Raw genomic sequence first — 26,799 nt, 5'->3', positions numbered from 1 at the left:
AATAACAATTCATAATTAAACACGAACTTTGCAGAAAAGGAAAGATTTCAGAGGCAGCTGCCAGCCTCAGGTGGGAGGTAAAGGAGTTTTAAATAGACTCTGTGTGCTGGGTTTCCTGTCTCCCACTTGAGAGCTTTAGAAACAACTCAATAACAAAAGGAACAACTGCAGGCCCCTCCTTGCCAGGGATACGTTTTAGCTATGGAATTGTGAGGCCCTTTGCAGCATCCCGAAATAAAATGCAGCCCCAGGCTTTAAGAGCATCCCATCGGGCTGGGTGCTGCACAAGGAGCTGGAGAGCTGTCCCGGGGCAGCTGGAGCTTTCGGAGAAGGACCGCTCTAAGGAGAAAGGTGTGAGGACAGCCAAGAGGAAAGGTAGGCCCTCAGCACCTTTGTACAAGAGTGGCTGTCACCATGTTACGGTGAAAGAAATGTCTTTATAGGGATTAGCACCCTCCTGGTTGTTAGACTGAGCTGCCTTAGCTAGGCATGCCGCAGAAAAAGTTCTGAGATAAGCAGCCAGGTTAGGCAGAAGGCTGCAAGGGGAGGACAGGTGCTGGGCTTGGGGTCCTGTTTGGAGAGGTGTCCAGCCCTGCAGCCCTGGCTGGCCTCAGCTCTTCTCCCTGCCCTGCCAGCCGTGCTCTCACAGGGGACATCCCTGTCCCTCTGGCTGTGCTCCGTCCCTGAGGTGGGTGTGCTTCCCGGGTGGAAGGGTCCTCATCTCTTGTGTTCCCACTAGGCCTGATTAATGTTGTTATTTCTAGACTGGCTGATTGGTTTTTGGTCTCTTATTGAGCCTGCCGTGCCACACGGAGCTCTGCAATTACAGTTTTTGTAGAGGCTCGAGAAAAACTCCGTTGCATTTCCTTGTTCCCCCCAAGAGCACCTCCAGAGCCCGTGGAGACACTAATTAACGTGTCTTTGTCTCTGTGAGGTAAAGCCCAAAGTTATGCATGCTGGCAAGCACGGGTTGCTCCTGTGAGGGGGAACACCCAAGCTGCTTATCCTCCCTCCCTCTGCTTGGGGCTGCCCGTGGAGGGTCAGGCTGTGTGGGTCCATATGGGAATGCTTGGAAGGGACTTACTCAGAAAGCTCTGCTCGCAGCAGAGTTTAGAGTCTGTGTTGTCTCTTGCTTCCTCAACATGTTTCGAAAGCTGTTTTTTCTTAAAAAAGAAAAAAAACCAGCCTAAGTGCTGAAAGATCACTGGGCTGTGGTGCCTGGGGAGCTGTAGGCACTTACTGCTCCTTTATATCAGTTCCTCAGGCTGTTGATTGACTCTTTTCTTGGCACAGGGGCAGTTTCCCAGCCCTAAATATTGTCAATGGCTTCCTCAGAGACAGCTGGCCCGAGAGGAGGCATGAGCAGCTTTCCCCACTGCAGGAGTACAGCTGTGGTGTGGCCTGGCAGAGCCAAACTCTGCTCTTTAGGAAACAAGCAGGGAAGCCCAGGGCTTTGTCCTCCAGACGCTGAAGCTGTGAATATATTTTGCTCACAAAATCGTAGACCTGTTTGTATAGATAAATTGCTTATATGCAATCTTTTAAATCCTCATCTGTCACAGGCCTTCTGTCCTTTCCGTGTTGTGCAGTGAAATCTCTTCTGGAAATTGGTAATTTTTCATGGTAAGCTTGGTGAGCAAAGAGAATCGAAGCATTTAAGGGTGTTGGCACTTCCCAGGGCTGCAATAAAGGAGATTGTGCTCCTGGTGTACAGCGAGGCTGGAATGAGAGCAGGGAAGGGAACCTTTCAAGTTTGATCAGGGGCTTGACATCATCTCAGAGGAGAGGAGTGGCAGAGACAAAGCAGGACGGGATTTGGCACATGGAAAGAAAAGGCAGCCAAGGCAGGATTTGGGGTAAAAATTGGATGAAGATAAGCAGGGCAAGCAAAAAAAGGCCGTTCCGGACCAGTCGCTTTCCCTAATCTAGGTGAAAGTGCTGCTGCGCTTTCCTGCTGCATCTCATCCGCAGTGTGAGGCTTAACATTCCTGCCTGGCACGTGGGGGCGCGGGGAGGGAGCGCGGGGGAGGACCCAGCCGGACACAAAGACGGCCGGTCTCTCACCGGAATGGCATCCAAGCCATCTCAGCTATCCAAAGCCCCAGATGCCGGCATGTGGGCTCAGCACACAACAAGAGGCAATTCCAGCTTATCCCGGGCCAGGCCTGCCGCGGGCAGGGAGAGGCGCGGGGGGCCTTTCAGCCCCGCTTTTATTCAGCGTGGGGGTTCCTTGAGCAAGCCGGAATTTCAAACCTCTTCCGCGCTTCAGGGCTGAAAGTGGGAGCGAGTGGGAATACTGGAGCGTTCCAGGGGGAAGGAAGGAGCTGAAGCGATGGTTACACGGTGTTTGTGTGACTTGGAGCAGGGTAAATATGTGTTTGCTGACTCTGTGAAAATATCAGTACAGGGGGCAGGACAGGTTTCTCTTTCTCCCTCTCACTGTGTGGACCTTTCTCTTGGCTTTTCTCTTGTGCGTTCAGAGCATTCCCTGAGCTCTCATAAGGTGGTTACATGTGGTAAAAGCATATCCCACAGTGGAACCACATAGTTGGGGATTTAGGGTTCCCAAATGCAGCTGCGGGATAATGCGTTTTGTGCCGTGGGTGCTGGAGCTGATCTCGCTCCTGTGTGCCATGGGATTGTGCAGCTCCTCCAAAACAGTCATGAGGGACATTCGAAGAGCTGAGCACTGGCCGGGTTGGAGAAAAACAAGGATAGACATGGCTTTCTATGACATGTACTTCACACTTTGTAAAAGCTAGCCTGAGGCCCCTGCCTTGCCCTCCGGGTTTGTGCATTGCCCTCTTTCCTAAAATCCTGATGAAGCGTTGGCTAAAAGGGCTGAGGTTCTGCGTGGTGGTGTTTACGTGTCCTTGCTTTCCTTTGACAGGGATACGCATGCAGCACAGGGATGCACAGAGCTCTCTCCCAGCCCGCTCAGCCCGGACGGCGTGACCGCTGACTTCCGGCCCAGCAAAGCCACGTGGGCAGCAGGAGTCAAGTTACGGCTGAAGGCCAGGTGAGAATGTGTTTGTCTGTGTCCTTGCAGCATCTGCAGAGACCGGGTGGAAAACGGCTTTGGCTGCCAGTGTGCCTGTGGGGCATTCACGGAGAAGGAGTGCTGAAATTCCTCCTCAAAAGCTTTTGTCAGTGCTGGTAAAGGCCATGAGAAATGCTCAACCAAAATATCTCCACAGAAGGGGTGTAAATCTTCTCTGACTCCCCAGCTTCAGGTGCCTGGCATTCCAAAATCACCTAGCTTCTTCCAAGTCTGGGAGTTTCAGTGAGAGTTTGGCGTTCGCGACTGCTGAGTACCTGTCTGCCTTTTTGAACGATTAAATGTCTTCAGAAATCAGTTCCCTGAACTGCTCTGGATTGGCTGGTGTTGTGGCAGAGCCTGATTCCCTTCCTTTGTCCACGCAGTTTAGGACCAAATCCGACAGCATTTACTCAGGCAGAGCTTTTACTGGCATCAAAAGAGCTTCTTAGATCAGTCAGATGTAATCTGGGTGACCTCATAGAGTTTTGTGTCTCAGTCTTCTGAGATTTGTACCATGAAGTCGAGGCAGTGGCTTTTATTGGCAGCACTGCCTTTGGGCCAGACCTTGACTTATTTGAAGTCAAGAAGCTATGCTGCTTTCCTGGAGCTGAAGGAAATGTGGCCCAGTGCATGTGAGTGAGCAGCTGAGAAGGGAATTCCACATTCTGATCTTATCGGCGTGGATGCAGCTCTGGAGCAACCTCCCTGACCTTAGTGGAGATGCTCCAGCTTCTGGCCACTGCAGGCAGTCATGGATGCTGACCCTACCCAGCCTCGGATAGAGCAGATTTTAGAGGCTGGAGTATCTCCTCGAGCTGATTATATCGAGGAGGAATTTATCTCTGACTGAGGAGTGGGACTCTGCAGTTCCCCGGGTATGTGACCCACAGCGAATCTGGGAGAGGAGCTTCCCTACATCTACCACCTCTCTACAGCAATGAGTCGTTCACCATATGCCCTCTGTAATTCCTTCTTGCCCATCAGTTTAGTAGCAGACCTTCACAGAAGCTCCAGAGTTGAGTGTTTCGCTTGGATAAACTTGCCTTTGGGTGCAGAGCCAATGTTTTGCTTTACTTTTCCGGCAGTGTTGGAGGCTGTGTCTGCACATCTCAGTTTAACTGGGGCTGGAGCTTTAGTTAGGAACAGGAAGCTGCTTTAATGTGTAAGAATGTGCCTGTGGGAGGGTGTTTCAGACTCAGCAGCCTTTGCTTTCAGCCAGGCAGGAGGTGCAGTTCCCCAGCACGTTTGACTCACCCTGTTACCCCCCTAAATGTGCGCGAGTACCTCCACACATCCTCCTAAAGGCCCTGCTGCTTCTCTCCCGTTTCTCCCTCCTCCATGAGCGCTTGGATGTGGAGCTCACGAGCGTTGCCTGTGATTTGTAGCCCTGTAGCTCAGGGGAGAGCCCAGCTACTGCCTGAAGCCTTGCCCTGCGGATCCCCTTGGTTACCTGCCGTGCCTCATTGTCCACGTTCCATTTGGATAATCGGGCTCACGGAGCAGCGTTCCTGCTGCCAGCCACCCAGTTCCTCCTAAGCACTGAACGAGGCAAGGAAAACACATTCCTTCCATTGTTTCCAAGTCTCTCCTGTTGCAAGTTGCTGTGTGTTGGATATCGGGGTGTGAAAGAATCTAAGCTATGCTTGGTTTCTGTCTTTTTAACTGATTTACTGACTAGAGAAGAATGAGAAAAAATGATTTGAATTGAGCCCGTGGGACTGGTTCATCAGTCTGGATAAATCAGTGCAGCTCTGCAGAGCCACGGGCAGGGAAGCCACTGCAGGCTCTGGCCGCTAGGATTTTCTGCCCGTGCTCTGGGAGATGATGTGAATCCCTGGAGAAGACAGGGAATACCAGGGTCCTTCTCAAAGACTGTAAGTCAGTCAGCTGCTTCTTTTCCATGTGTGTTCTTTCTTCCTCTTTTTGCAGCAAAGGAAACAGTAAAATTATAGAAAGAAGAGGGAAGTTGCAGAGAGTCTTTAATCCTGTGCTCCCCAGCTCCTCTTTGTAACCTATGCATGGTCTAAGTACCAGGCTGAAGGCTCTCTTGGCTTCTCCATGTCCAAGCTTCAGTCCTGTGGGAACAGCGCAGATGGACTATCCTGGTGGCAAGCACTTCACAAAATAGAGATCTGAAGTACTCCTCATTTTCCAATTTTAATCACACTTATTGTGTTGCTTGATAATGCTGTCTTCAAAATAGAAAGCTGTCTGAAGATCCTGCTAGGACAAAGTCCTTGAACCCAGTAATCAAGAAGAGTGAAGTTTGTATACATCACCTCTGTTCCTGTCAAAGCGTGTGTCTGGTTAGTGTCAGGGAATGCCAGTGGGACCCTTTCTTTGTGTAGGGAAAGGTCCTCAATCTAAATATTGCCTGTCAGCCCTGCACTGGGGTGAAGGGAAGACGGAGCCGCAGCGCACAGCCCGGCTCCGAGCCCTGCACTCCTTGTTTCCTTTGCTGGACACTGGATAAATGCCTTTCTTGGATTAGATAGCCTGGGGGTTCCCAGAGATATGTGATAACACAGAGGTGTGACTTGCAGGACCAATAATCATTAATTACAATGTTTGACTGTTCCTAAGTTCGACGAAGGAGCGCCCGTTGCTCACAGCTGCCATCACCTCTGAGCGATCCCAGCACTTCCATCTGTAGCCTGTGGCTGAACACACTTCTGTCAGGAAAAGCCGGTAGAAAAAGTCTGTCTCTAGATGCACATCTAGATGACGGTTGTCATCTCTGCTTCCACACAGGGATTTTCTTCCCAGTGGTATGGTGGAGAGTTTTTTCCAAAGAGTTCGTGATGGTAATGGTAGGAATTCTAAGCAGAAACCTTTGATTCTCTTCTTCCTGATCCCAGAGAGACTTCAGGGAGATTGGTACCTGTCTCCCAATTCCCAGATGGCACTCAGGGCCCAGTCTGATGCAACCCAGACCTCCCCAGTGATGCTTATCAAAGGGGAAAAACAAATGGTGTCTGATGTGTCAGCTGGAAGCACTACACAGGCACAATGCCTGCCTCTGGGAAAGGAGCTGGAGAGAGCAGTGAGGGTGGACCGGTCTGCGACAGAGCCCTGAACTGGCATGAAGGGTTTTGCTTAAGGGATTTTTTTTCCTTTTTTTTTGGTTTAAGACTGAAACTGCTAAAAACTGTGAGATAGTCCACAGGGATTTGCTGCGTGGGGAGCTGTTCTCTAGGAGCTGCAAAATGAACATATGGTGGAAAAGCAGGTTGTGTCCTGGTATGAGAATATTGAGAATATTGACACACTTCACCCAAGTGTTCTCAAGTGAAGGGTTTTTCAGTGTGTTTTTTACTTAGGGAAAGTTGTCATCTAAGCATTGAGGGGTGGGGGGTGTGGGTATGATTCTCCCTTTCCCCTACAGATGAGGAGACACTGTTGGCCAAGATCCATGATGTGAAATATCATTTCACGGACTTCAGGTCTTTCTAATGAGTCTTCTTTCTTTTTAGTCAAAACTGTGAAGGGACTGAGCTCACTCCAGGTCCCTCCTGCCCCAGAATTTACCAGAAGGGCTCTGTGAGCCTAAAAAGAGAGATTTAGTGAAAGACATATCAAGCTGACGCTATTCTGGTCCGACTCCTTTCTAATTGGCCTCGTCTGTTCTGCTTATTTTTAGAACCATGACTGAACCTTAATTAAGAGCGACGTTGCTTTGAGTAGATTGTGGCCTTGCTCTGTCGAAATCCTAATAGGCTTCTGAGTGCTTTACTTTTTCCTTCATCTCCTGCCTAATAGCTGGGAAGAGAGGCTGCAGCCATGCATTTGGATGTCTGGAAAACATCTCCTTGTTGTGCTCCCGCTCCTTTAGTGTGTCCATCTTGGAGACAGGTCCATCCCAGTGAGAATTCAGATGGTCATTGCTGCTTTCTGTTGGTGCAGGTGCACACTCACCCTGGAAGGAGGGCACAGGTGAATTTCTGGGATCAGGATCTCTCCATGTACAAAGATCCTGCTGCTGCATGCAGCGGGATATGGCTCAGGACAGAGTGCCCATGCCACATGGGTTTTATTAGGTTAGAATTATCACCAGCTTGAAATCTTGACTGCTGTGAGGATGACGTGGTAAGGATGGGCAGCTGCCCTCTTGGCTTTCTCTCTTGTGACTCAGAGCTTGGGATCAGATCCAGGAGGCACAAGCTTTGCACTTGCATCCAAATTTTTCATTTCTCCTATAGCAGGAGGGTCTCTGCTGCAGGGCCCCCATCCCTTCCCATCTCCCCATGTGATGGACTAGGCCATGGCTATCCCTTCCAGCTCCAGCAAAGTCCCACACAGCCACCCCGCCAACACAGCTGCTGGGGGAAAGCACATCCACAGGGACTGTGGTTGTGAGTGATGGCAGACTGACCCTCTGGCCTTAGTTCTCTTCTCTGCCCTGTCCCATCTTCCTTGGACATACTGACACCAGCCGCTCGTCAGAGCCATCCCCCCGGGTCATGGAGATGTGCCCCGGTGACCACTGCTCCTGCCTGGATCTGCAAGTGGATTCTGCTCTCCTTGGAAGGTTTTGCTGCCTTCATCTTCAGCATTCCTTGTCTCTGCTGAGGAGGGGTTTGGAGCTTGTGGGGGCAGAGAAAAATGAGCATGAGGTCAGTGGTACAAGAAAATTTGTTCACAGTTCTCTTTTCAGGCACCTGGATGGTGTTTCTGACAAATGTGAGAACGATGAAAGCAACTCCCCGCGAGCTCTGCGGGAGTAGAAAAAGATGAGTTTATTGGGGCATTGATGACCCTGAGTGTTGGTTAATCAGCCACAACATCCATCTCTGGCTTTCACTCTTTAGCTTTCCAAGGATGTGGAAAAAATGCAAATGGCAATTTGAAGAAGCTGGGTTGTTTGCTCTGGTTGAAGATGGGCCTTTTCACATTGAAGGACTTGCACTCCTGAAGGATGCTGGGCTTGAGGTACTTCTGAACTTGCAGAGCACTCAGGCTGTGTGTGTACTCCAGAACTGGCAAGGAACAGTATGTGAAGAACAGGAATCAGACTGAATACACTTTTCTGGATGCTTTTAGTTTGTAACCTTGAGAAAAAGATAACTCAGCCTTTCAGTTATACTGTGAAGAAAGCCTCAGATGCTGATTCATTTGTAGAGTTAGTGCCAAAGCGTCTTCGTGAAGTTCCATTCCTGTTTTGCATACAATATAAAAATAATCCCCAGACATTACAGAGAAGAGCACATTCAGCTCTTCCTAATGAGAGAAAGCTGCAGAGCTGTTCCTGGTGAAGGGCCTCGGAGATGTGAATGTGGTCCCTGGAGCCCAGACTGCTCCCAGAGTGTGCCAGGCTGCCACTGAGGAGCCTCCGCTGGACCAGGCACGTTTCCGTCGACAAACACTGGGACCGGCACAGCAACGGGGAGCAGCCAGGTAACGGCAGCTGGACGAGATTAAAGACTCTCCCTTTCCCTTTGTCTTCCAGTCTACAGTGTGAGCTGGCAGTATCCAGCCCGTAGTCTGTGTTACAGCTGCCATTTAGATGCCAGCCTTGCGTCTCATCTCGCTGACTTCTCCAGGTATCTTCGCTCCCAGGCATTTGTTGTGATGCCAGCCTGACCCGGATGCCCGGGTTATCTGATCACTGGAGGTGTCCGTGAGGAACCAAGAGTGTCTTTTTCCAGCCTTGGCATTTACAACACAGGGATCACTTTGTCTATTACCTGAAGTGGAGAATTTTTCAGTAATAAGGTTGTCCTAATGCCTTCACAAGTGCAGTACAGAATATATAAAAGATAAGGTGATGAGATTGGTTTGTTATTGTTGTTGTTATTACAGTTCTGCATTTTTAAATCCTACAGCCTCCTGAGCCAAAGTGTCAGCTGTTGCTCCTGGTTTTGCTGAAGGCAATTTAGCTACACCAAAGTAACACCGGTTAAAGATCTAATGATTTATTTGTCTTCACTCAAGTCAGGCATTAGCTGCTGCATTTGCAGGTTTTATCACTCAGCCAGTTTGTCTGGGGTGAATCAGGATCTGCCACGTTTCCAAGACTGGGTAGGTGTGGAAATAGTGCAAGGTTATCCCACACAGAGCTGGTAAGCTGGTACCGTGTGTCTTCTGACTGAAATTCAGAGCTGTCCATGTGTTGTATCATTACAAGGATATCAGACAAAAGGGTTTAAAATACCTGTGGCTCAGATGATTGGCTACACGGCTCCCTCATGGTTTTTACTGATCAAACCAAGGGATAGCATGCTTTGCATGGGATCATTCATTTTCCCAAGCCAAAAACTGATGCTGAAGGGCTGTACTCCACCAAAGTACTTAAAGGCTTTGAATGTCTGCAGTGGAAAAGGCAAGAATGTGGGTTATTCTTAATAAACAGTTTTGCCAACTTCCCATCTGGCAGTGTCCAGGTTCCTTGTTTTCTGGGCAAGGAGCTTAACAGAAGAGCTCTGTCTTAAACACACCTACACATGTAAAGGTAAAATGGTGTTGGGTTCAGCTTGCCCTTTGCAGACCTCCAGTCCAGTTTTCCTTAAGACAATCCTGCCACAACAGATGTTAAAGGGAAAAGCATGTCCCTTTTTCTTCCTTCTTTTAGCAGACGATGAGAAAATAAGCAGCACTTCTGAAATCTGTATGGAAAAAACGCTGGAGAAATGGCTCTGCCTCTCACTCTCTGCCTATGCTTTTCCATGCTGTAGGACATCAGCAGGTGCTGATGTTAACTGGTACTAGGAAAGGACCTGACCCTAAAAAGCATTTTTAGCTCTTTGCAGTTTCCCATTCCATTTCCTTTCCCAATCTTAGGCAGTACTGGGAGAATCCTCTCTCAGTGTCTGTGTTATGTCTGCCAAGGGCATTTTAATCTATGTACTGATGTGTTCAGGACATGCTGTACTGTGAATTTTTCAGTGAGAGAAAGACTAAAGGGGTGTCATATCCTCCTCTTGCATTTATTTAGTCAGAATTGTCCTGCAGACTGTCACATTTCAGTAGGACATGGGTCCAGTGCTTCTCCTCGTTCTCCCAGGGAGAGAGTGAGAAACGGTGGAAATGAGTGCTAGAGCAGGGGAGAGATCCCTCAGGGAAAGCAGCAAGAGGATTAAGGACAAGCCAAAGGGTGGGGCAAAGGAGAGTCTGTGTGGCCTCTTCAGGGGACTCAATCATTAATCTCCTGCTTTGACTTTCCATTGCACCACTCTGTGCTTTAAATAAAGTGTCAGTGGGGCTTTTTCCCTCAGGGCTGACAGACACAGGCCTTGGCGCTGGTGACTGAAGGCACCGAAGGGCAGCCGTGCCGTGCCACTCCTGGGGACACACCCTGGGGACAGCTGTCTGGCTGGGTGGGATGCAAGGGACACATTGCCAGCCCTTGGTTGTCACGTCTCATCCTGCATTTTTAGCAGCACCGAGGAGAGATCAAAAGTGCCTTTGCAGGCTTCCACCTCCTCATGGCATTCGGTGATCCACTTGTGCAAGTCCAAGAGGGAGTGTGTTGTGGGAATGTCAGGGATATTCACACATGGTTACTGTGGGATTTGCTTGGAATGGATTAAAAAGTAGCACTGCCACACAAATGAGCACGAGCACTTTTAAATATTGGTGCTAAGTTCACATCCACCTTCCTTGAGAGAGCTGGCCTGTTGCTGATGTGCAAACTCCTGCTTTCACCCAGGCGGAGTGAAACTCCAGGCCGACCTCACTCCTGGCATTCAACCAAACTCGCGGAGAACCAACCCGATCCCAGCATGATGCAAATATCTCAGGGTACGCTTGGCATCCCTTGGCATCAGTCCTACCACTCCAGGTAAGCACCACACAGCTGTGGAGGGAAGGGAGGGGGCAAAGGTGTGGTGGGAAGATGGTACCAGTTGCCTCCATACAGCTGGACAGGTTTACAAACAGCCAGGGTTTGCATTAGAGTTAGGAAGGCTTCAGTTCCTGTTTGGTTTCCCTGATAAAGTGGCTGTGTTTTCCTCCCTGAGGTGATCAGCAGCTAGGAAATTAATTGCTTTAAAAATCCCTCTTCCTACAAAGATGGGAGCCCACTGTCAGGATGCTGATAAAGCTTTCTGCGGATTCCCCCGTATAGAAACACAGCATGGTTGTTTTCCCAGAAAAGGAAAAGAAATCCAAAGTCTAAATTAGCCTGTTGAAAAAGGAAGAAAAGGGTGTAGGTAGCAGAGCCTGTCAGCGTAACGGAGCAGCCAACAGCGCAACAGTGCTCCCAGGGTGAGGAGCTCAGGGAGGGATTTCCTGGTTTGGCAGTGGCTTTCTGCAGGAGTCAGCTCTATCATAACTGAACGTGCAGGGCAGCTTGAGGAGGGACAAGTTTAAATTCTGCCCTTGAAAGATTTTCCCTGAAAAGGCAGAAAGGTTTCAAACTCTCCATTATAGCCTCTGGGATTGAAACATCACTTTCTTCTACAGGCAAGACTGATCCTTGGCAGAGGGGAGGAAAGACAAAAAAAAGCATTAAAGAAAGTGAGGAGATGGTTCCAGAAAATAAAGTGTGTTGATCTGTGGCCTTAGCACAGCTCATGCTGGAGTGTACTCCTTTCCCACCAAGGGGCTTTGCTTCCCAGGCAGTTCCTGGCAGAGCCTTTGGCAGCATGGCTCTCTCTCCCGGGTGCTTGAGGAGGTGCACGGGGAACATCTAGTGGCCAGCTGGCTAGGGCTGTGCTGGGCATTGCCAGGGAGATGGTTATTTGAATCCAAAATAGAGTGGTGCATTTAAATGAGTAAACCAGCTTTGTCCTGAGATTTGCCATATCTCTTCCTGCCTATGTTCCTCTGCATCTCTCTGCAGAGCTGCTGTGAGCAGGCTTCCTTCTGCCTTTCCTCATCCTTAGCAGCCTTCTCCCCTGGGTCTGCCTCTTGTCTGGGATATGATCTGGAGCCAGCTTCCAGCTCTGGACCTTGCCCTGCCACAGCCTGTCCCTTCCTGCTGCTTCCCTGTGGCTCTGCCAGGACAGCACATGTAGTTGCACAGGGAACCAGAGAAAACAGTACCTGAGGAAGGGAAGCTGGGAAGAGAGGGAAGAAGAGTGAAATCCTCAGGCTATACTCTCCAGTGCTCAGTGTATTCGCTTGAATCTGGAAGGGGAGATTAGCCAGGGCAAACTCCGCACACATTTGTCATGTCCCCTTGTGAGATGTGAAAAAGGGGCTGTGACTGGCACAAAGAGCTCCCTTCCCAAGGATAGAAGGATCTCTCAATACCCTTCTTTTTTGATCACTTCTCTGGTGGCTATGATTCCTCTGTGGACACCTTAGAGGAAGTGCCAAGATGTACCTGCACCTGCTGAGCTACATGAGGAGGTGGCAGTGCAGACTTCTTGGGAATTCTCAGACTGTTTCTATGGTTGCACCCCACTTTCCTCCAGGCACAGGCACATGCATCTCTCCTCTTCTTGTCAGCTTAGTTTTCTTGCAGCAAACAAACTATCCTTGGGACAGCTGAATTTCCAGGAAGCCTGCCAGGGCATAGCCTTCATCTCCATAAAAAGAAATGAAATGGGGAAAAAAGAAAGAGATTAGACTCCCCCCAGAATGCCCCTTGTGCTTCTCTCCTCCTCCTTGGTGGCATCAGTGCTCATTCAGCTTTCCAAGGGCTTTGGATGGGTTTGCTGGGTGGGGTCGATCCTCCCTGGCTCCAGAGATGCGCTGTCTTTCTGTCTGTATTTCCCTCCCACCCTTCTGTGGTAAGTAAGAGCCATGTGTTGCAATGTCAAGCAGTTCCTCTTTGTGAACTGGGATGACTCCAAACAGGGGATGGAGCAAGGCCCAAATATGGGTTTTCATGTCAAAACTAAACATCTTGCTTCTGAGCTCACTTATAAGTTGTTGTGCGTGTCCTCTGCTGGTTTTCACTCTTTTCTCACTGTCCCCCAGCTCCTCCACCAGCGATCTCTCTGCATACGAGCATGGCTATCTGAGGAGGAGTCCCGATCAGTACAGCTCCCGGGGCAGCATGGAGAGCTTGGACCACTCCTCCCCTGCCTACCACCCTTGCCACCTGTCCCCGGCCAAATCCACCAACAGCATCGACCAGCTCTCCCACCTCCACAGCAAGAGAGACTCTGCCTACAGCTCCTTCTCCACCAACTCCAGCATCCCCGAGTACCCCGCGGCCCCGTTTGGCAAGGAGCACTCGTGCTCCCCGGACAGCGCGCAGTCCCGCGGGGGGCCGCCGGAGGGGATGAGGCAGGCGGACATCCGCTACGTCAAGACGGTGTACGATGCCCAGCAGCGCATCTCCCAGGAGTACGAGGTGAAGCCCTCGGCCCTGCCTCCCAGCAGTGACGCCCGGGCCTCGCCGGACAGCCGCAGCCACGGCAGGCTCCAGGCCTTCAGCCGGCACAGCGCGGCCTCCTCCTGGGCACAGCCAGCCCAGGGCCCCTCGGACAGCAAGAGCCAGCCTCCCAAGGGACCCCCCCTGCCTCCCACTCGCAGCGACAGCTACGCAGCCATCAGGCACCACGAGAGGCCCGGCTCAGGCGCTGGCATTGAGCCAAACAAGCCCAGCCGGACCCAGCCGAAAGGGGCCTGGGCACCTCTCATCAGCTCCCTGTCCCAGGGGCCGCTGCTGAAACCGCCCTTCGGAGAAGGGCACCTGCACACCGTGGTGGAGAAGAGCCCGGAGAGCAGCCCCACCATGAAGCCCAAGCAGAGCTATTCCCAGGCAGCCCAGCCAGGACAGCCCCTGCTGCCCACCGGTGTCTACGCTGTTCCCTCCCCAGAGCCGCACTACGCCCAGGTGCCCCGGCCTTCCGCCAGCAGCACTGGGACGCTTTACCCAGCTCTGGCCAAAGAAAGTGGGTACTCCCCAGCCCTCCCGGTCTCTTATGACAAGGCCGTAGCCGGCGGCACCCTGGGCTTGGATGAGAATGGAAACCAAAGCACTACAAACAGGTCAACCATCTTCTACCAGCCCCCCGCCACTGAGAGAAAGCACGAAGCCAAACTCGTCCAGCAGAAACCTCCCAGCACAGCAGGCCCGGAGCTCTGCCTGGCTGCACCGCGAAAGGAGGAGCTGTTACCCCCTTACAAGGTAGCACACAGCCACTGGGAGACCCCGGGTAGCACACAGGCGTCCAAGGCCATTTTCCAGGCTCCACAACCCCAGCTGAAGGATGCTAGTGAGAGGAAAACCCATTACCAGCCCAAAGAGGACTGGACACCTGGATCGCAGGAGGACAAAAGTGGCAATGCACAGGTAAACGAGAGAGATGCTGCTGCTCCCCACCCATGGGGTCACAGCAAGGCCAAGCAGTATGGCTTCTCTTCCTTGCAGAACATCCCAGAGAGCTCCAGGAGGCAAAGCAGCTCTGAGCTAAGGGAAACGCAGCCAGGTGAGGGTTATTCCAACACCAAACTGTCCTTCCTGAACAGCAGCAGCAGAGAGGAGAAGGATCACAGGGAACAGGGGCACAGGCAGTGGAGCGATGCGGACCCACAGGCCTTCACGAGGCAGGAGGAGGAGGGCACAAACGTGGCTCTGTTCCATGCTGCCGAGCCAAAGTGCAAAGAGCCCCCTTCTCCGCAGCTCCCAAAGACCTTGGATTTTGGGAGGAGCCGGCTCAGCTCTAGCAGCACCCAAAGCTTTCCCTACAGCAAACCAGAGGCTGGCAAGCCCCGCTGCTCGGTGCTGGAGAAGGTCAACAAATTTGAGCAGCGGGAGCAGAGCACTCCCCGGCCCCAGAGCGCTGGCATTCCCAGCTTTGGCCAGCACTATGGGCCGAGCAGGACGAGCCAGCCCTCCAGCACGAGGTGCTCCATGCACAGCCCAGAGGACCTGAGGAGCAGGCTGCCCAGTGAGCCAGGCAGGGGCTCCAGCCCTTTTGTCAGGAACGGGAAGCTGGAAGAGGCTGACTGGCGCCCCATAGAGCTGCAGATGGTGGCTTCGGTGAAGCATGCAAGACCCAGTGAGTACTACAGCCTGTGTCCTGAAAATGAGGTGCAAATAAGGGCAGCTCAGCTACCGCGGAGTAAAAGCACATTCCAGCTGGGAGGCGAGCCTGAGAAGGAGATCCTCTGGAAGGATAACGTCCAGGATGCGCACGGGTCGCAGCTGGACACGTCGTTTAACAGGGCCTACAGGAACAGCATTAAAGATGCCCAGTCCAGGGTGCTGAGGGCCACTTCCTTCCGTCGCATCAGCCCCCCGTTCGGTAGCACGCCCAAGAAGCTGCCCCAGAGGCCTGCCTCGGCCCACGTGGGCCTGAGGAGCACGGCAGCATCCCCACACACCCCCAAGGAGAGGCACAGCATCACGCCCACGGAAGGCGGCTTCTCCGGCCTGGACTACGCCAGGACGCAGCACGTGCTGCGCATCGGGGGCCGGAAGCGGCTGACAGCAGAGCAGAAGAAGCGCTCCTACTCGGAGCCTGAGAAGATGAATGAGGTGGGCATGTCAGACGGGGAGCCGTCACCTTTCTCCTTGCAGAAGAAAAGCATCCATTTTGTCTTCCCAGAGAACACGGTGGCCGACCGGCGCAAGATCTTCGAGAGGGACGGCAAAGCTTCCTCCACAGCCAGCTTGTCCAAGCCGGAGCTCAAGCAGCTCCAGCAGAACGCCCTGGCCGACTACATTGAGCGCAAAACGGGGCGACGGCCGTCCTCGCAAGACATCGGGCTGCTCCGGGAGCGCTCCCACAGCTCCTACCTGCAGCTGGGTGGCCCTGACAGCCAGAGCCTTTCCTCCGCCTCCAGCATGAATTCCCTCCAGGACCAGAACCTCTACCGCCACAGAGAGTCCATAGAGCGGATATCCAGGACAGGACGGATGTCTTCCACCCTTCCTCCTGGCCTGATGGACTACTTGGACACGAGTGGAGATGAGAAGGTGCCAGGGCGCCAGGACAGCCTGGTCACCAGCCGGCCCAAACCCGAGAGGTGCCGGGATTACAGACCCAGATCAGATCTCACCAAAGGCACTCAGACAGACCCGCTGGGCATGCAGGGCCAGCCTCGGTACAGGAAGCAGGAGCAGGTCTTTGAAACATCCTCCACCGCCAGGAAATCTGGAAAATCGGTGTCTGTGGAAGACTTGCTTGATAGGTACGACAATCAGCCAGTCCCTGTGCATGTACGTTCCAGGTCGTCTCCCACGGCGGATAAGAAGCACCAGGTATGTGGCAACGGGATCACGTATGCCCACAAGCGGGACTCTGGGAACCAGGGAATGTGGGGGGATGTTGGAGAACAGGCTGATGTCCAGTCATGGCTAGGACTCCACTGATTAGAGACAGGTTCAGCACATGCTGAGGCAGCTTAGTGCGCGTTAATTAAAAGATTGCTGGTGGGGTTCAGCTCTCTCCCTGCTGGGCTGTGTCGGGGGTGTCAGGGATGCTGGGATTTCAGTGCATATGTTGGTGTGTTCTTGCTGCTCTGGACATCCCATCTGAGGTGTGCTGTCCTTACCTGCAAGCAGCACTGGAGAAGCACTGAGCACCTTTATGGTGGAGTGTTCCACTAAGGTGGTGATTTGCTGTTCTGCCTCAGCCCATTTTCCTGGTGCAAAGTAGAGAGGATTAGAGGCTGCTTGGAATTGCCCTGGCTCCCACTGTGCCTGACAGTGCTGGGAAGTGCTTGGCAGAGGCACTGCCAAATAACCATTATGTTTAGCCTCCAGCCCTGGAGGGAGACATGACAGAAAAAACTGAACGAGACCCTGGCCCTTCCGTGTCCCCTGCTTGGTGGTTGGGAACATCGCACTGATGTCACAAATGGGGAACTCAACTGATTCTGATGATGGTAAACAGTAGAACCAGGCTAAATTCTTAAAGAGCAACTGCCCAGGCCAGCTCTTCAGCTGGCTGAAATCTGTTCAGATTTCATGCATGGATTTACAGCAGTGCTGGGTCTGCTGCCCCATGCCATTTCCATGCCAGGCTCCATTCATCACGGAGAGAGGGAGCAAACAACCAAAATGTGCGCACAGGCTCCTAGCCCCAAATTGGCTGAGTGTTTGGAGAGGCTCCCATACTTACAGGGCAGCTGAGATCCAGGACATCTCCTCCTACTCCTGCACTCAGTTCTGGCCCAGAACAGATTATACATGAGCAACAAAGTGGTCCTGAGTCAAGTGACAGAGGAGGCTCTGGGCAGCATCTCACAAATGGGCCAAACTCGGGTGGGGGGAAGAAGCTGCCCTCCCAAACTCATTGTGTGCTTCAGTCTACACATCCTCCCTCGGCAGCCCTCAGCTCCCACACCACGTCTTTAAATAGAGTGAATTAAAAAAGCAGCTTGTGAATATCAAGTGACCGGAATGCACTTCCAAAACCACCCTGTCTCATCCCACCATCAGTATTTTTCCACCCCAGCCAGGCACCAGACCCATCTGTGCCATTTTGTCACGCTTGCCCATCAGAGCAGCAAGAAAACCAGACATCCAGAGAGAGAAAAATCACCAAAGTGTACTTTTCAGTGACAGGTTGGATGACAAGCAGCCCCAATTCATTTTTCCTAGCCCAGCTCTATCAGGCAGGAGGTACAGGGCAGTTCTTAAAATCTTTATTTCCCCCTTGGGACTCATTTGTAACTGCTCATACATTCAGCAGCCAAACCAGAGTTTCTGCCTGTTGGAAGCCAAGTGGAGGAAGAGGGTGAACAGCACAGCAGACCTCCTCACAGAGTCTTAATTCTGGTGCTGAAGAGGGATGAGCCCTTACGGCTGTTTCCCAGAGGGATTTAGCTGTAACCACCTGTGGAACAAGGATTAATTCCATGGGCAGCAAGGCACTTGTGAAAATCCTGTTCTTAAATCCTAACTTGACTTCCAGCATATACACCCATCCATAGGGTCTGTTTGAAAAGGAATTATATGTTGAAGTGCTTTCTTCAATAGGTTTGTTTCTGATCCACGTCCAGTGCAAACACACAGCTATAAACATGGGGGACAAAGCCAAACCAAGAGGGTGATTTTTTTATTATTATTTATTAGATTTCTTTTGGCCTTTCCAGATTTTTTTGTGGGAAATGTTTATTTCCAGTTTAGCAGCAGACTCCTCTGCCTCACTCACTGTTCATTTTTCAGAGTCTTGTGTACAGTGCTTAACGTTCCTTTCAGGGTGCATACAAATCACATTGCACTGTCACTGCAGGAATTTGTTTAGAGATAGGAAGGAGTGGATAGCCATGGGGAATGACTTGCTCTCAGGCTTTGGAAGGCATTCTCATCCATGTTTTGGTATTTTGTTTTGCTTTCTGCTCGCTGCTGACGCTGTCTTGGTACCCCAGGAGCTGCTGAGAAGGGAGAGCAGTGAATTCAGCCCCATGGTGAGGGATCCCTTCTACATGGTCAGCGCAGGAGCCAGGTGAGTGTATGTCCATGTCCCCTTTGTCACTGCAGGGCCAGCTCTGGCCATCCCCTGCAGCAGCAGTTGTCATGGGTTGTCTAAAGCTGAGACCTGCACAAACACAGTTCCAGGTGTGCTGTGCCCAGCAGACTTAGGAGGAGTTGCTACAAGCTTTTTCTTTCATTACAGCCATTAATTTACTGTCTCTTCATGTAATCTTGGAGCACATTTATGCAGCAAATTTCCACTTACATAACTTCTAGAATGTGTTTGATCTGCTGTTGGAACTCACATTGGATGCTATATCATAAGTGAAGGATCCAAAAGGAAAAAATACCTAGATGTTGCATGCTGGCTGGTTTTATCCACTGCAGGATGCTGCCTCCCCAAAAGCGAGGGACTAAACCCAGGATATGTCCTTGATCATGCTCAGCTGGGAGCTGGCCTTTGGGCTGCTTCCCTTCATCCAAGCAGGATGCATTGCTCAGCAACAGGGGAGAGAGAAATGTTTTTAAAAATAGAAAAGTATAAGCACAAAACTCGGCATCTTAGGACTTACGTAAGCCTCCACTTAGCCCCGGATTGTTTTGAAGTTAAGGAGAACTGAAGTTGATCGTGCTGTATTTACATTTAAATAATAAATAGATGTTTGCCCTAAGCCCCGAGTGCCCAAACAGCTAACTCCCATTACAGTAAAAGCCATCAAGAAGGACTGAAAGCGTTGTTCACAAAGGAGCTCTGTTCCTCACAAACTTGCAGTAAATGCCAGCTCTCTTTGTGGTCACAGTGGGAGTTAACACTGCTGTCTCCAAAGGTTTCTCCATGCAGTTCTGGGTCAGGGAGTGACAGCTGGAAGAAGAGGAAGGCTCCTATTCTGGCTGATCTTACTTCTGGCCATTTTTGCCCTCAAGAACATATAAATGTTGTTTTTAAGGGACTCAATCTGCCTTCAGGCACATCCTTGTAGGATTGTTTAAAACACCCGTTTACTTTGATTTGGAATAACTTTTTCCTGGTGTTTTTTCCTAAGAGAACAATGCAGCTGTTTCAGTTCCTCCTACCTCCCTTCTCTCCTAGAGATAGCATTTCATCCTGGTGCTCCATCACTACTTGTGGCTTCCTTTTATTTTTTTCTTTCCCCAACCTATTTTCCAAGTAATGGGATTGAACACCCAGACTGAAAACAAGTTTATTGGGGCACGAAATGCAGGTTTCTCATTTTCATGCTTCACTGCACAAAGATCATTGATTACTAACAGTTTTATGATGTTTGTGCAGCATAGGCATCCCACATGCTTCGCAAGCACATTTCTTCTGGGAGATGGGAGCTTTCTCTTCTTGCTCGGAACTGGATTTCCCAAAAGATAAAACAAAAGGATAGGAGAAGTGTTTGCCATGCATGGGCCCTTCAGGGACGCAAGGCAGGCAGTAGGAATTACGTTTCTAGGTTTCACTGGGACACAGCTGCCCCCTGTGCTGGAGAGGAGATGGGACCATCACTACCGCCTCTCATGCTTGAGGAGGAAAACGATCAGATGGTTAAGTTAGTAAAACCTTGGTCAGCAGTCACTTGGTCCAGTCCCACATGCTCTTCCTCTGCTCCCCAGGTGTCATACAACATTGGGAACTGCTCCACCAGTTCTAGAATCCACAGTTGCTTCCACAGTAGGAGAGATCTCTGAATTAGAGAATCACCATCTGGCGCTCCCAACAAACACTGAGCATCTGAAAAGAATACACACTGCTACTGTCCAGGAACCACAGACAATACCAAGAGCATTCTGTCTGGGAAGTTTCCCCACTCCCAGGCACAGGCTGCCAAATTCTATTCTCAGTCACACCGGAATAAAGCCAGAACGACCCATGTCTTTGACAGAGTTATTCTTAATTCGTACCAGTACCTCTGAGAACAAATTTGGGGCCCATGTCTCCAGCATCACAGATTGGCAGTGTGGGGATTATTTGACAATGCATCTCAAGAACAGAAAATGCACTGGCAGTATAGCTTTATTGTGTTTTACTGGTTTATGGTATGGCCTTGTGGTTCCAGGCACCTTCTCTTGCATCTGCCAGTGCCATTATTACTGCTTAGTTTGTTTGCCAGCTAAATAGCCAGACAGGCAAATAGGTTTGGCTCTGGATTCCAAGCAGGATCCTCACTCCAAAGACCAGACACTGTTTCTCAGGCTCACATGAGAACTCCCTTAAAGACCTGGAAGGAATAATTCAATCTGCTGCCTTTGCAGCCTTAACATCCGCTTGCAGTTGGAATGTGTTGGCTTTGGTGTTTGTCACACCTGCCTGTCTGAGGGAGCTCTTTCTTCTAACACGGTTCCAAGGCTGCAAGAGCTTTTTTTAATTTTCTCCATAGTCAAAATAGTGCATTTTTTGGCCTTGCTTTGTTCTTGGAGACAGTTGAATCATTTTAATGGCACCTTTCCAAAAGGAGCAGATAACATTGTGGGAATATTTGGCCCATAGAGCTGAAATTCTTAAGATTACAAGCAGTTGAGAGTGGAGTTTGGTGGTGGATAATGTCAAATGGTGCATCTTACAACAGTTGCTACTGGCCCCATCTGTAACAAACAAAATTGGAAGCAGAGCAGGAAAGGAAGTCAGGTGTTAGGTTTTCCTAATATTTTTTTCACTGAGTTACTGCTGTGGTGCTTGCTACATGTGTGTGTGATGTAGCTCACACTGAAAATGATGGGAGATGGTAAGAGAGAGTGGATCTGGCTCAGGATTTCACTTCCAGTTTCAAAGCACAGCTGTACCTCACCTAGACCAGCAGGCAGTGATGCTGGCCTCTGATAGGGTTGATAACTTGACCATTGAGGAGGGGCACACTAAATTTTCCTGCTCATTGATTAGTTATTAATCTTACCGTGGTCGGTCTCTTGGTATTTAGGTCTTTCAGCAAGAAAGAAAGAAGCCACTCGGAGAAAATGGCGTTCACAAGTTACTATCCCCATCCCCTCTGCAGCACCGAGGTTGTCACCGGGCCCAGCACGCTGGCTGAGAACCACAAGCTCTCAGAACTTTCCAGGCCAGATAGCAGGACTTCTGCATTTTTCCCAGCCCCAACAGAGGCAAGGAGTCACTACCCTGAGCAAAAGCAAGGCTTTAAAACCTTGTTCCTTAACCTTACTCCTTCTGGGTCTGGCCACTCTTCCCCTAATACACCCACCCAGGCTCCCTCAGACTTCCAGAGCACAGGTGACAGCCAGGCTCTGAGACAGCACCACGCCAAACAAGAGGCTGTTCCCCCTGAGGGCAGCGGGAACGCTCAGGCTCAGCCTTTGGATGCTGTCCAGGATAGATCCCCTGAGACTCCCACGGAAGAGGTGATGTGGAGAAGGAAAGCCGGGCTGCTGCACAGGTCCCTCCCGCCCAAAGCAGCGTGGGCTCATTCGGTCAGAGACAGCAGCTACGCAAGGGCCGTGGTGTCTCCTCCGGCAGCCGTGCCGAAGCCCTCCCAGAGGTGGCAGTCCTTGCCCACACAGAGCAGCACTTCCTCCGACCCAGAGACTCCTTCTCCCCCGGGCATGACCCAGCTCCGGATCTCGGAGTCGGGGCTGCAGCTCTCGCCCCCGCCATCGCTGCAGGACGAGGAGGACGATGAGGTGTTTGTCGCGCCTTCCCAGCCACCCTTCTCCCCATCGCCGTCCCGTCCTCTTCCCAAGCTGAGCTCTTGCACTTCTGCCAACGGCACAGAGGAATTCCCACCTCCTCCCCCACCCATTGAGGGGAATGGGGCAGCTGGAGACAAATCCCCCCGGCTCCCAGAGGAGGCCAGCGTGAGGTAAGGGCGGGCTGGAGCTTGGCAGCTCAGGCAGTGCAGGGCCATATACAGTAAGATATGCAGGGCTGGGACAGATGGGCTGATCCCAAGTGCCTTGAGACCCCCAGCTGCCAGCTGGGCAGGGCGCTTGCACGTTGTCAGGGGACAGGGACACAGGGACAGACAGACAGACTCGCTGCTGGTCTGCCAAGAGCAGCCTCAAATGATGTGGCCAGAGCAGGGTCCACCAGCAGGTGCACTGACAGGTGCTCCCCAAAACCCCGGGACAGGGGACTGTGGGGAACACTCCTGGGCTGGTTCTCCCTGCAGATTTCAGTGCAGTTGCTTCTAACTCTCTCCAGCACAGAGCTGGAATGGCTGCTGGCTCCTTCCAGTTACTGGATTTTGAGAGACAGCTGTGAAAATCCATGATGGGTTTTTCCAAACAGTTAGTATTTCTCAGAAGATATTTTAGACCTGGCACAAAATAATGCTGTTATGAAACAGTGACCATCTGCCAAGAAATGACAACGCAAATATGTCACAGTCAGGCTGTATAGGGAAATTCTCCTGAAGGATAGCACTTTGGGTGAGATGCCCAGGTGGTTTAACTCAGCACAGCTTCCCTCACTCCCAGGGAACTGCTCTGATACCCATCTGGGAAGAATCTGGCCGGGACTATAGTAGTGATTGGCTTTTCCAACATGGCAAGGACAAATGGGTGGAGGCTGCTCAGGATGGCACTCCCGGGTGGGGAGGCGCAATGTCCCCAGCCTGCCAGCAGAAAACAAAGTGACTTGGTGTTCACTAGTTCTTTCTGTGTTGGATGGACAATCCAGCAGTGTCCAGCTTGAAGGGACAAAACAATTCTGGTGCCAGTGGCTTCACACTATAGACCCTCCGTATTGGAATGAGAAGCAAGACACCAAAACAAGGGAGAGAGAAGGAAAACTCATTTCTTGTAGGCCTTTACCTTGTGTTCACAGTGGTCCTGGGTGGTAGATTTCTCTTCATCTCACAGAATGTTTCTGTCCATAGCAGCTTCAAAAGCTTTCCCAAAGCCCTGGCTGAGAAGGAGATAACAGGGTTGGGCACCAGCACCGGTGAAAATAACTGGCCCCTCTTGCCAACCCCATCAAAGAGGACTGGCTCTCCATTTGCTGTGGATCAGCAGCACCAGTCCCCTGCTGCTTCTGAAGGGCCTCAGAGCACTGACAGACAGCCCATAACTCAGCCTGAAGGTAACCCCAGAGAGCCAGCATTGGAAAATGCCAGCCCAGACTCTAGGATAACCAGCACAGCACTCCCAGTGAAGGCAAAGAAAAAGACCCCAGAGGATATTAAGTCAGAGGCTCTAGCAAAAGAAATTGTCCATAAAGACAAGTCTCTAGCTGATATCCTGGATCCAGATTCCAAAATGAAGACAACCATGGACTTGATGGAAGGAATTTTCCCCAGTGGAACCAGCTTGCTGAAGGAGAACAACATGAAGAGGAAGATGTCGCAGACACAAGCCAGCAGGGCGGCAGTGGCAGATGACACGTAAGCACTGCTGGGCTGGGGCGAGGGCTGGCAGAACTCCCTGCTGCCTTGCTTCTAAGGACAACCTGTGCCACATTTTTCTGCATCTCTATAGGTGAGAGTGAATTTTGCAGTTCAGAGGTGTGAGGCCTGGCAAGGCATTTCCCAACAGCCTTTCCCATGAGCTGGGCTCTGTGTCTGGGCTCTGCGCTCACCTCTCTGGGCTGTGTATAAAATGATGCTGAGCTTGGGAATAGAGCAGGAAATGAAACATCCCTAGAGATATAATTGGATTTTGCTCTATGAACCTTAGTAATCTGAAGCAGTTCAGTCCAAAGCACAGGAAGAGATATGAAAGTAAAATCATGATGAAAATAATGGCAGGCACAGGGATAAAAAGAGGCCAAATTCTGGAAGGAGGGATGAGGGGAGCTACTTACTACAAGATCAGCCCAACTCCCCCAGTGTGGGTTTTTTAAGACAGAGACTTCCAAGTGGCAGCTGGAGAACTGTCCAGAAGTCAGTTGTACTGCATGATGCCAGGTAAGATGGTCAGTCTGGCCACCTCTGGCCGAGCTGTGCTGGCTGACCTTCAGCAAGGTAAATCCTGTGCAGAGCTGTGTCCAGTCGCCTTTAAACCCAGTGGCTGTGCTGTGCTGGGACAGCAGCTGACACGCACCCCCTGATGGCAGGAATCCGCCTTGTCCTGCTGGGTAATTACACTGGGAAGGTACCAAAGAGGGACTCCTGGAAAACCATGGATCTAAGCACCGGGAAAAGTCAGGCTCAGGCTGAACTCTTCCTTTTTCTTCACTGTGGTGCAGGAGAGTGGAAAAGGAAGCTCCTGTCACTCTGGTCACCTGTCCTGCTTACTACAGCGTTTCAGCTCCCAAAGCAGAACTGCTGAATAAAATCAAGGACTTGCCAGAAGAAGTAGGTGAGGAAGAGGAGCTGCTGGACATCAATGAGAAAAAGGTAAATTCAGCACTGTTTGCTGCTCACATTCCTGAAATAATAATAAGCCCTAAAGTGAAGTGCATTTCTATTTGATGTCAGCTTTTGGCAGCACCCAAAATTCCGTGGGAGCAATTAGGCCGCCTGTGAAGCTTCCTTAGAGTGACCCAAATTGTATAAGAGAGCTAATCTGAATTACTCACTGCAAATTGAGTACCAATCTTGCACCACCCTGAGGTGGGCCTGGATCATGCCAAATGCAGGGTGTACAAACTGTCAGGAGCAGTCCCTGTTCTGCAGCAAGGAAGGAAAAGGGAGAGGTGAAGCAATTCGTGCAGGGCCAGCTTCGGTTGGAAACAAGAACAGAGTCCAGCCAGTGACCACACTGAGTGCAGGAAATTTTTTCCCAAGATTGTCCTCTTCAGTGAAGTCAATGTATCCATTTCACCTGCTGTCTGCACTCACTGCATCCAGAGAAACACTGGCCACTCTTTTCCCCCCACACGTTATTGTTTCTCTGACCCACTGGAAGCCACGTGCATCTCAGCAGCTCAGCACAATTTCCATGTGATGGCTTGGAAGGGAGGAGAGCAGGCAGGAGGGAAGGACACATTTTCCTCTCTTACTGAGGCTACATTTCACTGCAGAATGGCCCCTGCCGCTCTTGCTGGAGGCTTCCATGCTCTGCTTCCAGGGCTTTTGCAGGGCCTTCTAATTTGCCCCTGTGGTTGTCTCACATTAGTTACCTGGTAATTACAGACGTGTGCTTAGCTCCCAGATCCTAGGGGGCCACAGGCAGGTGTTTGTGGCCTGTCTGTGCCTCCCTTACCTCCTACCTTCCTGTCAAAAGCAGCCCTGCCTGCCTATACGTCTAAACCATCCCACACTGCCAGGGACAGAGTAGCACAGCCCGGATTTCATTTTCTGTTCACCACCTCTTCTTTCTGTGGCCCTATACAGATTCTGGGTGGATCACTAATCAAAAGCATTTGCCCAAGGCCTTTGCCTGCTGCTTTCATCATCTGGCCCACTGGTTGTGGAGCACTCAGCTCCAAAGAGATTGGCAGCTCCTGCCACGTCCATAGCATTCCTTGGAGGGCAAGTCCCAGGCCTCACAGGTTACATTTGCGTGGAAAGACAGAAATAGATGGGAGTGATTAGGCCCAGACAGCACGATCTGGCCTGTTTGCTCATGGTCTGTGTACAGGAACATTTGCACAGGGGTTACCTGAGAAGGCAGCTCCTCTGGGAGGTCATTTAGATAAACCTCATTTCCACTGTAAGTATGCAAAGGAGCTCTGTTGGCTGGCATTTGGGATCGCAGGAGAGTCTCTGATTGATGAACACAAATGTAAGTCACAGGCCCCTCCAGCTCCCAGGCCTTCAGAACAAAGGTACCTCACTCCCAGGAACCCCGTAGCCTCCTGCCACAGTTGGAGGGCAAATCTCTTGAAGCAGGGAGGAACAGATGCCAGTTCCAGCAGCTCCATCTGCCTGAAAACTTGCCGAGGTTAATGCCAGAGTTTGAGACCACTCCATGGAGTGCTGCCATAGAGATTTCCCCATGGCACTGTAATCACGGATCCTTCCTTTTGCTCCTCAGGATTTGGTCCAGCAATCAACTGGTGAGGATTTTTCTTTGGAAGGGGGCATTAGCATCATAGCCCCAGGGAAGGGCAAAGGTTGGGTTTTGTCTCTGGGTACTACTGAGGGAAGAATGCCCATAAAGGAGTTTTGGTTGACCCTTAGAAGGTGGGATTTAGTGCCACCTTTGCTCCCTTTTCCCCTGAACTACTCTGCTAGCCAATGGCGGTCATTCCAGGGAGCAGATGTTTGTTTTCAGGGAATATTTCTGGCCTTTTGCTCAGCCTTTGCATGTGTGCGGCAGCCGAGAGCGGGCTGGAGGGCAGCCATCGAACAATGCACGCCAAGTGTTCCCTCTAGTGGTGCCTGGCCATACAGTGCCTTGTGCTCCCTGCTGCCAAAGCAGCCTGGGAACCCCACTGCCCGGCCACCCTGGGCATCAGCGCCAGCTCAGTGACCCTAGCCTGACTGGTGTTTGACAATCCTTCCTCCTCTGAAGCAGACTGCCTCCTGCCTGGAATGACACTCAGTTGTGATGGAAGGAGGACTTTGAGAGAATATTTTCAGGCCACCTTGTGAATGACTTGTTTCATCCTGCAGTGTTTGTGTGCAGAGGAGATGAACACACAGGTGTTTGTCCCTCA

At 51.1% G+C, this 26,799-nt stretch overlaps 1 protein-coding gene across 8 annotated transcripts in view; it reads left to right on the top strand.

Moving 5' to 3' along the window:
- SHROOM3 (shroom family member 3) overlaps positions 1-26,799 on the top strand; it is a 118,862-nt gene that overhangs the window by 89,536 nt on the left and 2,527 nt on the right. For 5 of the 8 annotated variants that reach the window (XM_032110341.1, XM_032110337.1, XM_032110338.1 and 2 more), the window contains 7 exons: positions 2,891-3,019; positions 10,686-10,817; positions 12,905-16,142; positions 18,257-18,333; positions 21,224-22,117; positions 23,135-23,638; positions 24,442-24,592. In XM_032110341.1, the coding sequence (XP_031966232.1) occupies positions 2,891-3,019; positions 10,686-10,817; positions 12,905-16,142; positions 18,257-18,333; positions 21,224-22,117; positions 23,135-23,638; positions 24,442-24,592 (5,125 nt within the window). Of the gene's footprint in view, positions 1-1,200; positions 1,624-2,890; positions 3,020-3,075; positions 8,435-10,685; positions 10,818-12,904; positions 16,143-18,256; positions 18,334-21,223; positions 22,118-23,134; positions 23,639-24,441; positions 24,593-26,799 lie in introns of those variants that run through there. The other 3 variants (XM_032110342.1, XM_032110339.1, XM_032110344.1) reach the window with 3 other exon arrangements.

The sequence above is a fragment of the Corvus moneduloides genome, chromosome 5, assembly GCF_009650955.1.
Source record: "Corvus moneduloides isolate bCorMon1 chromosome 5, bCorMon1.pri, whole genome shotgun sequence".
NCBI lineage: Eukaryota > Metazoa > Chordata > Aves > Passeriformes > Corvidae > Corvus > Corvus moneduloides.
The sequence above is the reverse complement of the archived record's forward strand: the minus strand, read 5'-3'. Positions and strand labels throughout refer to the sequence as shown.